General features: G+C 27.2%; 4 protein-coding genes across 4 annotated transcripts in view; all 4 read left to right on the top strand.

Annotated features, from left to right (window-relative positions):
* Positions 1 to 51: 51 nt before the first annotated feature.
* Positions 52 to 1,501, top strand: LOC103579412 (phospholipase A2). Its single transcript, XM_008560801.3, has 4 exons — positions 52 to 152; positions 568 to 766; positions 846 to 1,005; positions 1,068 to 1,501. Exons 2-4 carry the CDS (start codon positions 586 to 588, stop codon positions 1,309 to 1,311), a joined length of 585 nt encoding a protein of 194 aa, XP_008559023.1. The 5' UTR covers positions 52 to 152; positions 568 to 585; the 3' UTR covers positions 1,312 to 1,501.
* A 318-nt stretch (positions 1,502 to 1,819) lies between these two features.
* On the top strand, positions 1,820 to 4,079 carry LOC103579413 (phospholipase A2). Its single transcript, XM_008560802.2, has 4 exons — positions 1,820 to 2,108; positions 2,465 to 2,612; positions 3,325 to 3,484; positions 3,828 to 4,079. The coding sequence occupies exons 2-4, from the start codon at positions 2,474 to 2,476 to the stop codon at positions 4,036 to 4,038; spliced, it is 510 nt and encodes a 169-aa protein (XP_008559024.1). The 5' UTR covers positions 1,820 to 2,108; positions 2,465 to 2,473; the 3' UTR covers positions 4,039 to 4,079.
* A 445-nt stretch (positions 4,080 to 4,524) lies between these two features.
* LOC103579414 (phospholipase A2-like) lies at positions 4,525 to 6,360 on the top strand. The gene is made up of 3 exons (XM_008560803.2): positions 4,525 to 4,840; positions 5,491 to 5,650; positions 6,124 to 6,360. Exons 1-3 carry the CDS (start codon positions 4,654 to 4,656, stop codon positions 6,323 to 6,325), a joined length of 549 nt encoding a protein of 182 aa, XP_008559025.1. The 5' UTR covers positions 4,525 to 4,653; the 3' UTR covers positions 6,326 to 6,360.
* Positions 6,361 to 10,269: 3,909 nt separating this feature from the next.
* The window catches only part of LOC103580210 (bone morphogenetic protein 1), a 34,754-nt gene continuing 28,802 nt past the window's right edge, over positions 10,270 to 16,221 (top strand). The window contains exon 1 of the mRNA XM_014444667.2: positions 10,270 to 10,959. Coding sequence (XP_014300153.1) covers positions 10,695 to 10,959 — 265 coding nt within the window. The 5' untranslated portion in view covers positions 10,270 to 10,694. The remainder of the gene's footprint in view (positions 10,960 to 16,221) is intronic.

Below are 16,221 nucleotides of genomic sequence, written 5' to 3'. Positions count from 1 at the left end.
TTTAACTGTGTGTTAGTTGTATATTTACATCATAGATAGCTTAGTGTTTAATTTCTTTAGTACTTAATATCATCATTCTGCGATAGTGCATCAGAGTTAAATTTAAAATCACTCTACTAATATCTCATTGACTTTAATATCATCAAATTCGAGTAAGTGAAAGATATAATTAAATTAATTATAATGATAAATTTGAATTCTGTCATTGATTTATAAAAAAATTGAAAAATTTTTTTTCTCTGCTCTTTAAATCTAAATTAGTATATATTTACTAATTAAATGAAGTCAAAAATAGATTATTCGAAATTTGGTTTTTATTTTTTTAAAAATGATCTTTTTTTCGAAATTTCAAGTCCCTGTAAATTTGTTTTTCGAATATTTTCCTATACTGTCACTTAGTAAAATTTATCCTTCATATTTTTTAATTAGGAATTCATTAAAAAAAATTAGCATACTATGGCATTTTTCAAATTTAAAGCGATAAAAATTTCCATATATTTTCTATAAGTAAAACATTGTTTTGTTATAAAGTGTAAATTTAATAACCAAATTTATCATTTTTAACAGAAAAACAAAAAATAAATTATGCAGTTATTTTATCTGCTTATTTTCATTTCTATTCATCTGTGCGTTTCGACTTCAAATAAAAATAGTAACCGTGACGTCAGTTTTCCGCATTCTTATGATACTGATAAAAATATTGAAAGACTGAATCCGCGATTCAGAATCAAGCGATCGAAACCAAAAGTCATTGGAATATTTCCCGGTAAATAATTATTGTGAATAATCAAAAAAAAAAAAAAAAAAAAATCTATATAGATGTACTGATTATTTATATTTATCAGGAACAAAATGGTGTGGTCCAGGTAACATTGCAAAACATACTAATGACTTTGGACCCCACCGTGGGACAGATCAATGCTGCCGAAATCACGATTACTGTGAACCAAAAATTCCAAAAAAGGACAATAGATATGGAATTGAAAATAACGGGAGCTTGCCCATGTAATTAAACATTCAAATGATCACATGAATTATTAATTAATGATTTTTTAATTATGTTGCAGATTAAGCTGCATGTGTGACTTGATATTCTACAACTGTCTTACAACAGATAATTCGGCCACAAGCCGTACTGTTGGATCTCTTTACTTCAATTCGTTGCATGGAAAATGTTTTTATTTTGATACCGATGATGAAACATATAAATTGATAAGAATCCCTAATTTTAATGATAATTCAGTTATTAATTTCAAGAAAAAATTCACTAAAAATGCTTCGAAAAATAATCAACGTCCAAAAATTAACTGAATATTTTTTAATTAATGAATTTTCATTATCGATGTCATTAATTGGGTTTATCTGATAATTAGATTTATTTTTTGATATTCTCTTACAAAGTGACAGCTCTGAATTTTTTAATGCAAATTTGAAAATTTATTTTTCAAAAATTTCTTATAGATTTTTATTAAATTGCACAAAATTTGCCGAAGCAATTGATTGGTTTCTTTTATTTTATTTTGAATTACTTCTAATTTTCAATCAGTTTGATAAAACACAACGTTTTTTAAAAATAAATTTATTGACACACAAAAAAATTTTGAATTCAGACAAAAATTAATTTTTTCAAAATTTTGTTTTATTCAAATTTACTTGTAACTTATATAGATTCTCATTTACGTAAAAAATGAAAGAGCGCAATTTTTTAAGAAATTTTATAAGCTTTCAAAAATGTCCTTTTGAGTTGAAGGATAAAATAAAAACTTGAAAAGTTATAAGCATTTGAAAGAAATATATATAAATCTCAAATACAAAAAATTATAAAAGTCTTCTAATTTTTTTTTTTAAATTTCAAAAATTAGCCTAGAAGTATATGTTCTTATATATTTTTTAGATATTAAATAAATAATCAATTATTCAAATAATTTTTTTCCGATCGCTTCTTTATCAAACGAAATATATGTCTACTTAGGAATGACGACACTAGATGACACTACATGTGACTTTTACACCCACAATATAAGAGGGCGCGTTTATTTTTATTTATTCACATTTCAATTTAACACAACGGGGAATTAAATTATTTGCCTAGCCGCAATTTATAGCAAGTAAGTAATTAAATAATTAACTAAAAAAAAAATATATATATTTTGTTCATACTTATAATTTATTTAAATCTCAGCTATTTAATTTCTCCACTAGCTCTTTTTTGAGAGTATCGCCAGTTATATCTCAGCGCAATCAATAAACTCTACTGCAGTGTTGCATTTGCAGCATAGAGATAAAAATCTTTGAAAATTATTCATTACATTCATAAAACTCCATTTTGTTGCTTTAATACTCATTAATAAAAATGATAAAAAATAATTCATTGACAGTAATTTTGAAACAAATTTCCATCGTTTTTCGGAAGTCGAGTTATTGAATATTTAATGGAATTATTTTTTATTGACTTTTTTTACAGAAGTTAATTATGAGGAAATTACCTTATATTTTTTTAATAATTTATCTTACATCCGTTCAATCGGAAACTTATTTTCCAACTTCCGACCTTGAACTTGATGATATTCCCCGTAAAAATGGAACTAAAACCTGGGGGACTATTTTTCCAGGTAAATTAATTACACATTTTTTTCTTTTTTTAATTTAATAAAATTTAAAATTTTTTTTAACTTTGACTATTTATTATTTTCATTATAAAAAGAGTTATTTTTTTCTATTTTCAAATTTCTTTAAAATTCATATCTAAATAAAAATTTAAGGCATACTTGAACCTAAATGAGCATTGAAAATCTACATTACACTTTTCAGAACACAATAAGTGTAAAAGCTTGAAATGGACCTACTTAGACTTACAAAGGCATTAACTCGACCTACAAAGACATGTATCATAAAACGAACGAATTAAAAATTTTTGAAATCGACCCTCTGTTAGTCCCAGGCTACCTGTGGGACAGAACTCACCCTTGAGTGTCATTAGCTCGGGAGAAATGACTAGATCACTTTCATCAACTCTCCAGTAGCCCGCGACTCTTCAAATTTGACCTTTTTGTGGTATTTCTTGCAAGGCCTTCCTTCTGCTAAGTCTAGTTACGTTTGTTTTATGATTTATGCCTAAGTTGGTCTATTTCCGGCTTTTACAACGATTGTTCTCTATAGGTTCAAAGTATGCCTTAGATTTCGACTCGATAGATTTGTACGATAGCTTCTAGTTTGTTGAACTTTCTAATTATTTTTTAAAAATTTTTTCGTGTGGTAAGTGAAATTATTAATGGAAAAGTATATACTATATATATGTATATGAGTTTTTTTTTTAATTTTTAGGAACAAAATGGTGCGGACAAGGTAATAAAGCGATGCACGAAGATGACTTTGGAAAATATCGACAAACTGATGAGTGCTGCCGAAATCATGATCGCTGTCCAAAAAAACTAAAAGCTGGAACTTATAAATATGGACTACTAAATTCCGGTTCAACAACACTGTAATTTTATAAATTTATCCTTGAATGCTGCTTTATTTTCAAAAACTTTTTTCTCATTTTTTTATGTATCGTAAAAATTGCCAAAAAAAAAAAAATTAACTACTGCGCGGACTTTTAAAAATTCAAATTTTTTTCCTCATTTGAATTTCATTAAAAAAAAAAAAATTATTACTATAATTTTTATTTAAATACGAAAAAACATGAAATAAACGCGAACTGATTTGTGTGTCTTGTCATTTTACAAAAAAAAAAAATTAATAAATTTTTTTTTTTTTTTTTGTGAATTTAAATTAAGTCAGCTCACGATTAATATTTAAAATAAATAATAAAATATTCTTTCCAGACTAAGCTGCAAATGTGATGAAATTTTTTACGAGTGTCTCAAAGAAGTAAAAACAATAACAAGTCAAGCCGTGGGTATTTTATATTTCGATATATTAAAACGAAAGTGTTTTACTTACGACCACGAAAAAAATAATGGATTGTACAAATGGAAAGCCAACAGAAAATTTTCCGACAACGGATTCATTAAATTAATCTCAGGAATTATTTAACCACCATTAAAATTAATCAATAATTAATTATCCCATTGATTTATAATTGAAACCTAAAATAATTAATTACCTTACTAAGTAATAGCTTTAATTACTCTAAATATTTTTTCGATTGCTCTTATCGTATCAATTACAATTAATAATTAAAAATAATCTTTGAAAATTAGACGTAATTTATTAAATGTATAACAATAAAAATAATTATCTACTGTTATTAATATTTTTAACTAATTGATTCATTAATTTTTGTTTTTATTTCTAATTTATCTGACTCAATTTACCCACGTGTTCAATTAGTAGTTTCGTAGTATACTATAATGAGTAATCAGTATCAGTAGAGACATAAAAGCTATTAAACCGCTAATTAAATTTGTAATTTAGACCTTCGATCCCACTGACAAACTCACGTGAGTTATTGACACTAACTTTACACAATTAAAAATATATATTATACGTCAGTTATTAACAAGCGCACATACGAAACGTATTGTTGAATCTAATTCTTTAACTCGATAAGTATTCTTTTATTTTTTGTTCATTTTGCCGCCGAAGGGGCAGACGAAATTCAATAATTTTTTACTTCGTATCAAGTTGAGTCTACTGTAGCCATTCAAAATGATCAAGTCAGTGGTGTTATTTGTATTTACAATTATTATTGTTATAATTACAATAAGTTATTGCACTGGGCAGTTTGAAGACGATCAGATAGATTTGAATGAAGCCTGGTTTACTGAAGATATGTACAATGACCCTTATTTTGACAAATTACGTAAAAAAAAAAAGTATGGAATCATCGCGCCAGGTATTTTGTTTTGTTAGTGGAAATGAAAATTTTATGGTGAGAAAAAAAAATGTGCTGCGAATTAGATTGAGTTTTTTTTATTAAAGTCCACTTTGGCGGAACGGAATTTTATTTTGAGTGAAAAATGTATCGCTTGAGCAAATTGACGGTTACCGTCATGAAAAATCTTTCGGAGAAAATGGAAAATTTTTATCATTATTGAAACTTCAATGAGATTTTTTAAAATTTTTTAAAAATCCCAAATAGTTGAAAGTTCAAAATTTTTATACTGAGTGGTCAGAAATGAGTAAATTTTCTGGAAACGTCCTAAAAAAATGTTCCATTTTCCAATTGGGTTCTATAGTTTCTTTATATTTCTACTAATATTGAGGTTTTACAAAAAAATTTTCTCAAATTTCGAAGTTCGACAGGTGAAACTTTTTTGAAAAATTTTTTTTTACACTACTAAACTGTGAAAAATTTCCAACAAATTTTACTATGGGTGCATTGTAACCCCGGACCATAAGAAAACTGGTACAAAATTTACAAGTATCCCATAGTAAAATTTGTTGGAAATTTTCCACGGTGTATAGTTCGTAGAACATGTTTTTTTTTCTCAGTGTATAATGGGATTTTGAACATGAGTTAAAATTTTTTTTTTATTATTTGAGGAACTAAATGGTGCGGTCAAGGTGATAAAGCTGAAAGTTATAATGATTTAGGTAAATTTAATAATACTGATATATGTTGCCGTGCACATGATAATTGTCCGATTGCTATTAAAGTTGGCGAGACCTTATATGGTTTGAAAAATCCAGATTTGTCTACAAGGTAATTATTAATGTTATTTAGTTATTATTATTAGTGTCATGACACTGAAAAAAATCTTAGTGAATTTTCAGTAAATATGGATTTTATTAAAATCCGAATTTTTAAATAAAACTCCGCATCTGATGCAAATCGAAAATTTTTTTTTCAACAGAGTAATTTACAAGTATGCGGAATTTATTTCACTTTGACCTGGAGCTTTAACTTTAAACTCCCGTTAAACTTACTATAAATATATATAATAAATATTACATAAATATAAATATATAAATAAGGAATTTTTTACTCAAAATCAAATCTTTGCAAAAAAAAATTATTTGCATGTAACAGAATTTAGTCTACTTTTTCGATATAAGAAATTTTGTACACGCCCATCTTACCCCATGAATTAAATCAACTCTCTAATTAAAAAAAAAAAAAAAAAAAAAAAAATAATCATTCCAGTAAATTTATCAGATTATTTTGTAAATTTCCAGATTAAGTTGTACCTGCGACAGAGAATTTTACAAATGTTTAAAAAATGTCGAGAGCCTCGCAAGTAAAACAATAGGGACAATTTATTTTGATTTGTTAAAAAAAAAATGTCTCGAGTACAAAGACGGTCAGTATCAATGGGCAGAAAATGACGTCTACTCAAAGGCGAGATTCATTTTGTTCATTCGCAAACTATTGAATTAAAAAAATATAAAATAACAATAATAATAATATATGTAAAATGTAATCTGATATTGAGCATAAATTTTCCAAGTTTGTATTAAAAAAAAAAAAAAAAACACTTACATCCAATTAAGGCAAAGGAGAACGTTAAACCGCGAGCACGATGTGTGACGACTTAATTACCCTTGCCGATACAGACGATGAACCAGAAGTGCAGTGAGAAAACGTGCATTCTTTATTTTTCTCTTTCTATTTTTCCTTTCTCTATTTTATTTTTAATTCATTAATTCTGTTCTCCACTCTATATTTAATTCCACTTTTATTCCGTTCTATCTGTGCCCATATATCATTGTTACGTTTTTTATTTATCTCCAGCATAGACTATACCATTGGTTTGTTAAAAACGTAAATGAGAAAATCCTACGGAATTAATTCAAAAGTTAAATTAACTTTACTAGTTTTATTCGACTATACAATAGTATTTTTTTTTTGTCCCATGTATTTGAATATCGCGGTCTTTTATTTAATTTATTACGATTTTTTATTTTTGTAATAAAGTCTATTTTTTTTTATAACATTTTTATTGTAATCGAATATTTTTTTTTTTTTTTTTTTTTTTTTTTTTTTTTTTTTTTTTTTACTCAGAAGAGGGTAGTAAATATTATATGTAAGTAAACTTTTTATGTTTACATTAATTTTTAGTGCAATGTAATTGCTGGGATCGTGAAACTTGATAATTGGGAAGGGTTTGTAAATATTTGATACTCGAAGTTGGTATCGAATGTAAAAATAAAAAAAAAATATGAAAAATTTCTTTTCATGGTACCTTTGGAAAATTCAAAAGGTAAAGGAGGGAAAAAAAATTTGACTGATAATTGTCCGCTCATAGATAAGTGGTGAATCCTAATTCATGAATTCAAATATAGACTTTAGTGAAATGATTCTTTTATCCACATCGCGTCCCATTTCTCATATATTTTTCTCATATATCCATATATATGTGGAAAAGAGAGAAAGCATTCAACCCTTAGTAGGTGCGAGTAATAAGTATGACAGAGAAGGAATTTTTACATGGGAGGTTGTCGATATTAAAACTGATTTGAATAAAATCATGTAAATTATTGTAAGAAGCGAGTAATTCTGTTGAAATTATTGACTTTATGATAAATTTTATTCCTATAAAAAAACAAAAAATGCATAATGGGATGTAATAATGCTAATTCATGAATTCGAATAGACTTTAGTGAAATGATTCTTTTAGGATTTTTATTAAGATGGAAAATTTATTATATATATCTAATAGAAAAAATTTTTAACGACTGGAAATCGACTTTGTGGCTGAGGAGAAAATAAAAATTTTTGAACTGATAATTATTTGCCCACAGATGACCGGTAGAAAAATGAAAAAAATAAAAAAAAAATGTTTATTTTTTAAAAATAAATTTTATTGATGGAAAATAATTTGATTGAAAAGCTACCAATAGATCTAGAGAGCACTTTAATGTTTTAAAAACTGCGGATAAGATTTCTGTAGGATAATTATACGATAAGTAACCGGGTATCGGAGTAAAAAGGGTGATTTGAAGTAAGATGGCCGATAACTTGGGGAGAAATCGCCTTGCAGAGCTCGGTACTCTTCCTAACTAGAAGAGAAGAGACAGATCCAATGGCCTATCACATTTTTTTTTATCTTTAAAATCATCCCATCGCCCTCAGAGTTTATCAAAAATTAAAATGTTGTTTAACTTATTTTTCTTGGAGTATTTTTAAAATCCTTATCAACGATACGTCCGAAAATTTTTTCAGTAAAAGGTCCAATCTATAAAGGAGGCTTTCAGGCTTTGGAATTATTTTTTTTTCCTCATCCCCAATGCCATTTTTCACCGAGTCGAATTTTTAAAATAATAAATTTATTTTTTTGGAAAAAAAGTGAAGTCTACTGGAAAATTAATGAATTTCTTTGTTTTACTTTTTTTTTGTTGAAATGCAACAATTCCCCTCGTGTAATTTATACAATATTACATACAAGGTTTCCGGTGCAGTTCAACATGTATATCAACCCTTTAAAGGCTAAATATGGGGAGGAAAAAAAAGGGTGATCCCATGACATACGATATCCAATTCACCAACAATGAGAATCAGTACAACTCTTTATTATTTATTTATTTAGTTACCTATAATTTTTACTTTTTGGTCATTTCTTATTCTGTAGATTTTAATTATTGACGATTTCCTCCTCTTTTGTATCATTAAATTTATGTCACGTTCACGAACACACAGCGTTAAACCTGTATTTAAATACGTATATCAAGGTATCATCATTAATATCATCGCATATATATGTATATATTTAAATATATATTGCTCGAGTACACGTGCCCCAGATGGAATATTCATTAGATTCATTTGCCGGGTAAAAAAATTACCATCGACATGGAAATACTGAGATCATGTTCAAGTTTTTCTTTTTTAAATTGTGTAGCTTCATTAAAAAAAAAAAAAAAAAAAAAAAAAAAAAAAAAAAAATGAAAGATTAATAAAGAGGAAGCAACTAAAATTTTTTCGTCTCCATATCAGTGGATATTTTAAATGTCCCCACTTAACTTTGATTGAAGATGCAATTATTTAAATTTTAATGAAGTCAAGATTTTTTTTTTTTTACTTTATATCTGATTTTTTTTAATCCATAATTTTATCAGTGAAAAAAAAAAAATTATTTTTGAGAAGAGATATCTCGGGAATTTTCGAAAATAAGTCGACGTTATTAGTGGTCAGTAGAAAGGAAATTTTATTGTCTACAACTTTGGTTCAGATAAAAACTACTGTGGGATGAATAGTTTCGAAGATGGACCCGTTTGAAGTCTGGAACAAATTTTTAGATGAAAAGAAATCAAATTTGTAGTTTGAACGGGTGTAACTTTTCAAAAATTGATTTTATGGAATTTTATAAAGAGACAAAAGTTTTAGGAAATTCAATTTCCTTTAAAAAATACTAATTAAGTGTACCGATTTCTCGAATGGTTTGCGAGATATCGGTAATTAGAGTAGGAGACAAATTTCAAAATTTTTGCATTTCTTAAAATAATTATTCAAATTTCAATTTTTGAAAAAAGTCATAGAGATCATTTTTGTAAATTACTTTTCCAGCTACAAGATAGTCTAATTAATTTTATTCATATTTTTTATATTTAAGCCACAATTTTAATTATAAAGCCTCTGGTTCATTTTATCGAAAAAAAAAACGGCTCCGAAACGTTTGAAGCCTTTTCGAGCTTCAAATATCAATTCCAGCAACAAAGTCCTTCTGACCTTTCTTGTAGATAATTCAAAGAGCTACAAAAAAGCTCTGATTACTTTTTTTAATATTTCCAATGCCTGAGCTGCAACTTAACTTAAAAAATATCGAAAAAAATTTTTTTTAAATAAATTCTCTTCTGTCACTGTCGCAATTGTTATTATTAATTATTGCAAATAATAAAAATGAAATAAAGTAGAAAAGGATATTACTTGATCCTGCGCACCGCGTCAACACGTTGTCACCCCCACTATCCTTGAAAATTTCCTTGGCATCTCTTTCCTCGCGGCCAACAAATGCTACTACTCTACTACGGAGCTACGCTACTATACACTACTATACAGTCCTCCACATAACACCGTATAGTAGTAGTACCGTCACGATCAGAGCCGCGTTTTATACCGCGGACACATCTAGTTGTGCCGTGGCGAACCGACGGACGGACGTGCTCGTCCCGATCACTCTTATCGCCACTTTACTCTCGTCAGCCGACCAGGGTCACTAGATCACCATGTTCGTCAAATCGGAGTAAAAATTTTAATTTGTGTCTAATAATTAAAACCTCAGTTCGAACAGAAAACAAAAAATTTTTTTTTCAAATTTAAATTAAAAATTAAAAATGATAATTTAAATAAAAAAAAAAAAAAAAAACGTTATCCACAACTGCCTCGAACTCTGACCCAACTGTCACTTGATAAAAAATTTTTTTTTGAATTTAATAACAACCATGAAAATTTTATAATTAATATTTATTTATTAAAATTAACATGGATTTTTTTTTTAATTTTTTTTAAAGTTTAAAAATATTTTTAAAAAAACTTTAAGACTGACTGTTAAATAATGATAATAAAATAATTAATTATATGATATGAGTAATGAATAATGAGAGTGATGATAATAATATAGACTTTGAAGTTAATATTAATTAATAAAAAAAAAAAAATAGTAATAATAATAAAAGTGATAGTTACAAAAGCTAGGAGAGTTTAAAAGTATTTATTATTTTTTTGTTATGATCTATTGTCAGTGCGAGACAAGTGTGGGGTCTAATTATATTAATAATACTTATAATAATAATAATATAAAGCAAACGAGATGAGGATGCACTCGTTTTTAGTTTGCTCGGTATTTATTATTACGTTATTTTATGTGAATGAGAGTTATTGTGTTTATATAAATAATAATACTAATAATGATAATGATAAGGGCAATGATAATCGGACAGAAATAGATGATAGCTATGATGGGCTGAGACAAAGAAATTTAAAACAAAGACACCGGTTTACGATTGACGAGCTGTTGAATAATAAATTTTCGAATTATATATCTGGTGATATCGACCTGGATATTTGTAAAGCAGGTAATTGTCTATTTACTTATTTATTTTTAGGTGGGAGATACAAATTTTCGGTATTTTTATTTTAAATTTCAAATTTAAGAAGTTTGTTTGCTGCAATGGCCATTGGCTTGTGAAGCAAACAGGCGCTTGTATAATTAAATTTATTTTAATCATCTTTTTAGTCACTGGTTATCAATTACAAGGCATCGAATATTAGAAAAATGTATAAAAATTAATTTTGATACCTTTGTTTGCTCCAGCATCCATCGGATTGTGGAGCAAACAGGCGCTTGGATGATTAAATTTTTTTAATCACTTTTGTAGTCATTTTTTATGAATTACAAGGCCTCGAGTATCAGAAAAATTGATCTAAATTAATTTTAAGAACTTTGTTTTCTCCAGGGTCCAATGGCTTACGGAGCAAACAGGCACTTGAACGCTAAAATTAATTATTAAATTTGTACAAATTTTTTTTTAGTCACTTGTGAATTATGAGGCATCGGGTCAGTAAAATTGACACAGATTAATTTTACAAACCCTGTTTGCTCCAGTATCCATTGGCTCTTGGAGCAAACAGGCTCTTGAATACTCAAATAAATATCAAAAATTTGATTAGTTATTTAAAATTTCTTTTAAAAAGCATCAGACACTAGGAAATTGATGTTCATTAATTTTAGAAAATTTGTTTGCTTCAGTGGCCATCGGCTTGCGGAGCAAACAAATACTCGGACACTAAAATTAATGATTAAATTTGTATTAATCATTGTCTTAGACATTATTTATGAATAATAAAGTATCGGCTATCAGAAAAATTGATATAAATTAATTTTACAAATTTTGCTCCAACGTCCATTGGCTTGTGAAGCAAACAGGCACTAATCGAATTTATCCTGTACGTTTTTTACGGTAATTTTTAAGTAAATTATGAGCTGTATCAGAAAATTAAATAAATTAATTCCGATATTCCAGTAATTTTTTTTTAAACGTCCATTGGCTTTGGGAACAAACAAAAGTAATTGCATAATAAAATAAGAAATCAAATTAACAGATAAATATTTTCTGTCATTTTAGTGAGATAAGACATCAGACAGTATTGATACGTAATTAATTTGAAAACTTTGTATCTCTACTCCTTTAATAGATTTTTTTTTTAAATCTTTGTTATAAATTCCAATCAATTATTCATAATTAAAGACAATTAGTTAATTTAAAGCTTGATATATACTCTTATCCCGAACTACTGTTGCTCGATAATTGTTTTATTAAATTGAACTTTTAGTCATTTGTTAGATTAATAACGCGCCAATTACTGACATTAGCAACATTGTTCACATCTGCTCTTATTGCTTCATTAATATTTTATTAAATTACCAAAAAAAAAAAACCTTTTCATTCTGTTCATTAAGCTCCAGCATTACAATTATAACCAACGACTAAATTTCACTAATAAAAAATTTTTAAAAAAATACATTTTTTATTTTTCAAAAAATTCCCTTATATATATTTAAAAATTTTAATTATCGACAGAATCAAAATTATGATACTGAAGTTAGCCGAGGTCTAATAATTTTTGAATTTTTTCTTAAAGCTGTAAATCAAAAAAAAAAAAAAATATATATATTTGAAAAAATTGCACTTACAGTTTTTTTAATTTTTTACAGGTGCATTTTTTTAGTTTTTATTTTTTTGTAATTCATTTGTTGAAAAAAAAATCCAAAAATTTTTAATTGTCTGTTAACTTCTGGATCATATCAAAATTACCCAATTCTTACTTGAATAAAAAAAAAAAATTATTTCTTCAATGGAATTATGAAGACATAAAAAAAAAAATTAATCGAATATCTGATTAAAATGAACGACAGTCAGAAAAGTATAGAATGAATACATAACTTATAACATATGCAATAAATAATAATGATTTATTAAAAGGGTCATGTATAACGGATATTATATGGCCCTTAGACACGAAAGAGTCGAGTCTTATCTCGTAACTCTGGTGTTGAGCTCTGGCGCTGACCGGAAGTGAGATTGAATAGGAGTCACATAGCGTAATAGAAGTAGCAGCAAGGGACCAGGGAAGGGGGCAGCTAAGTCTTCTCCATATATGAGTCCCATTCCCTTATTCTTCCCTTCTTTATTATATCTTCCAACTTTTATTGTAATTTTTTTTAACCATTTTCCTCCTTTATCTCGAGCTCGGCACTTGAAATATCACACGTTCTCGCTTTTTCACCTCCAACAAAACACAAGACAGAATACACCAAAGGGGCTTGTAAAAAAAATCGTCAGGTTCTTTATTTATCATCCGTGTCTAAGGACCCTTGTCACTTTTCTCATCCTCTTATCCACATCTCTGTATTCTTCTTACGATACTCATGCATACAATACATATTATACCCTAGTATCTAGTATGTACTATACTACAGATATATAGAACTAGTCTGCTGTTGTACTCCGCTACTGTATATATATACGTCTTTATATATACATATATATTTATATATATAGTGATAGTTATGGTTTTTCGGATACCCTACTCTCAGTGTACCTCCGAGCAATTCTTCACTGCCAATTGACTGGAGAACTGATAGGGTGAATTTATTTTTTATTTTTTTTTGTTTTAAAGGAGCGGAAGAAAAGGCTCAAGACTAAAATTGCTCGTTAGATTTTTATAGATTTTTTATTCAAAGTAAATAATTGAGTCAAAGTATCATAGATCGGGCGAAAAATTGTGAGCATCGATATTTAATGTTTTATCACATCGCTATTTAATTAAACTAATTAATTTATTCATTAGTAGCAACCCGCAGTCACTGCGCCCGAGTATAATCAGTTAATTTATTTAATAAGTTTTAAATTAAATTTTTAGTCCAATCATTTACTTATTGACTGTAAAAAAAATAGTCAGGGTCCTCGATTACATGGGATTTAAATTTTTGAATACTTTTTATTTTTATAGATTTTAATTTTTGAATTTTATAAATATTCTATATTGTCGCAAGCGAGTCTTTTCTATGCCGATCGTATTTAAAATGTTTTTTCAAACTCTTTTAAATTCAATCATAAAAAAAACTAAATTTATCTTCTCGACTAAATCTTATCGATTTTTGTGGCTGCATTAATCGAATATTTAAAAAAAAAAATTAACATACTCATTTTTTTACTAGTAGTCAAATTATCCCTTGTTATTTTATTTTAATATATCGACGGTAAAAGATATGAAAAACCCGATAAAATTTTTGGAATTCCCTAAAAAATGTTCTCTAATCAATAAAAAAAAAAAAAAATCAAATTGAAATGAAATAATAAAAGACTTAACTTAAAAAATGAGAGGTAATTAAATGTAATTTATCATATGGTAAAAATTTAAAATATATAAGTGGGTAAATTCAGTACGAAGGAGTATAATAGGGAGGGTGGATAACAATATAAGATAAGATAGTTAGATTTTCGAGTTTTGGAATATGTATGAGAATGTTAGTAATCTAGATGTAGATCAAAAGCCATCGGATAACGTTGGCTGCATACTTTGTGTGACTGATTCCCTTGACAATTTCTTATTATATTGTAACTGCTTCTGCATTCATTGCATTGCTCGACAACCCTCATAACTCGTAGACTAATAATATTAACCAGCAAGTCGCGGGTCTGAAGGCGAGTAATAAAAAAAACGGTCATTTGTTTATTTAAATCACTGACAAGTTTAAATAATTAATATTACAATCTCTCAAGTGTTGCCCCGGACATAGAAAAATTCTCATCAGCAAGTCTGTACACTGTAAAAAAAACCGGGTAAGTCCAGACGGTGTAGGTGTTAAATTTCAACACCGGAAGTGGTGTTAAAACTTTTTTTTTCTAATTTCTATACGTAGATTTTTTTTTTACAGCGATTTAACACCACCTACGCCGGTGTTATTTCATTTTAACACCGCGCGGTGTTAAATTGAGTAAATTTTTAACACCGCTCTTTTTACAGTGCACTGACTGTTATTTTGATTACTAATTACTGTGTAAATAAAGACGGTAAAATTATTTATTCGGAAGAGATTCAAATTTTATCAACAAGAAATTAGAGAATTGAATGAATAAATACAGAAGACAGGAAGAATAATAAGAGAAGGAGCTGGGGTAGGGAGAGAATGAAGAGGAGGGTACAATAAAATAAGAAATATAAAAAATGAGGTGAATGTAATAATAATTCTCACTCAATTCTCCGCAATCTCAGAAACCGAAAACAAGTTTGTTCGGTTCGTTTATCTTGTAAATATCTTCAGCGAGATATTTCTTTAGTTTTTATTCTTGTTTCCACGTCAAATTCCTACGGGTAGACTGAACGATGCTTTAACGAGCAAAAAGTGAAAGCCCTTTGCTTTTTTTCCCATTATCCCTGTTATTTCATATTTTTTTTTTTTTTTTTTTTAATATCATTATTTATTTTTTTGAGGTTGCGATCTATAAATAAAATTTCGCTGGGTAAAAATAAAAATATTGAGTGATCTCGATACCACGAGATTTTTTTTTTATCTATTGAAAGCCCTTTGAATGTTTTACTAATTGAATTATTTTTTTTTATTCCTGCAATATAATAAAATTGCAACGTTGGAATGAAAATAAATATTTATAAACAATTAAAATCACATAAAAAAAATAAATGTAGAATTTTTTGATTATTATTGGATGGTATTTTTATTTTTATTTCTATAATTATATTTATCTGATACATTATATATTTATACAAGCGTGATCATTGAACCGGATCTATAAACTTTAATTTACTTAATTAGTAAATATTTTTAAGAGGAAACGTTACCCATTTTCTTTATGATGCTCATATTCAAAGGAATGGAACTACTTTTTCTTACTTGCGTTCATTTACTTATTTATAATTTAAATAAAAAATTCTTAAACTGATAAATATTTTTTAAATACGAAATTTTTAGTCTATTTTTAATTTTACAGAAAATTTTGTAACTTAATTGTTCCCTGTAAATTTCAAATTTTAATCAAAATTTTTTGCCGTTTCTGTGTAAAAAAAAAGATCGTTCCGAAAGTGATCTATAAAAGCTCATAAAAATAAAGTTCAAAATTTGAGACAATTATTAATTGAGTTGATAATTTTTGAAGCTTTAAAAAAATTCAAAAGTCAAAAAACTTCAAATTCCCAGATATTGCGCTTCAAAAATTTTTTTTAAAAAATCAAAAAAAGTTCATAACAGACAAATTCAAAATTTGAGACAATTATTAATTGAATTGATCATTTTTGGAGCTTAAAAAAAATTCAAA

This window comes from Microplitis demolitor, chromosome 5 (assembly GCF_026212275.2).
Source record: "Microplitis demolitor isolate Queensland-Clemson2020A chromosome 5, iyMicDemo2.1a, whole genome shotgun sequence".
Classification (NCBI taxonomy): domain Eukaryota; kingdom Metazoa; phylum Arthropoda; class Insecta; order Hymenoptera; family Braconidae; genus Microplitis; species Microplitis demolitor.
This window is presented reverse-complemented; position numbering and strand designations above follow the sequence as displayed.

Coding starts and splice junctions, on each gene's coding strand:
- LOC103579413 (XM_008560802.2), top strand. CDS start 2,474: ATGAGGAAATTACCTTATATTTTTTTAATAATTTATCTTACATCCGTT. Junction 2,613..3,324: donor CTGGGGGACTATTTTTCCAG/GTAAATTAATTA, acceptor TTTAATTTTTAG/GAACAAAATGGTGCGGACAA. Junction 3,485..3,827: donor AATTCCGGTTCAACAACACT/GTAATTTTATAA, acceptor TATTCTTTCCAG/ACTAAGCTGCAAATGTGATG.
- LOC103579412 (XM_008560801.3), top strand. CDS start 586: ATGCAGTTATTTTATCTGCTTATTTTCATTTCTATTCATCTGTGCGTT. Junction 767..845: donor AGTCATTGGAATATTTCCCG/GTAAATAATTAT, acceptor TATATTTATCAG/GAACAAAATGGTGTGGTCCA. Junction 1,006..1,067: donor AATAACGGGAGCTTGCCCAT/GTAATTAAACAT, acceptor ATTATGTTGCAG/ATTAAGCTGCATGTGTGACT.
- LOC103579414 (XM_008560803.2), top strand. CDS start 4,654: ATGATCAAGTCAGTGGTGTTATTTGTATTTACAATTATTATTGTTATA. Junction 4,841..5,490: donor GTATGGAATCATCGCGCCAG/GTATTTTGTTTT, acceptor TTATTATTTGAG/GAACTAAATGGTGCGGTCAA. Junction 5,651..6,123: donor AATCCAGATTTGTCTACAAG/GTAATTATTAAT, acceptor GTAAATTTCCAG/ATTAAGTTGTACCTGCGACA.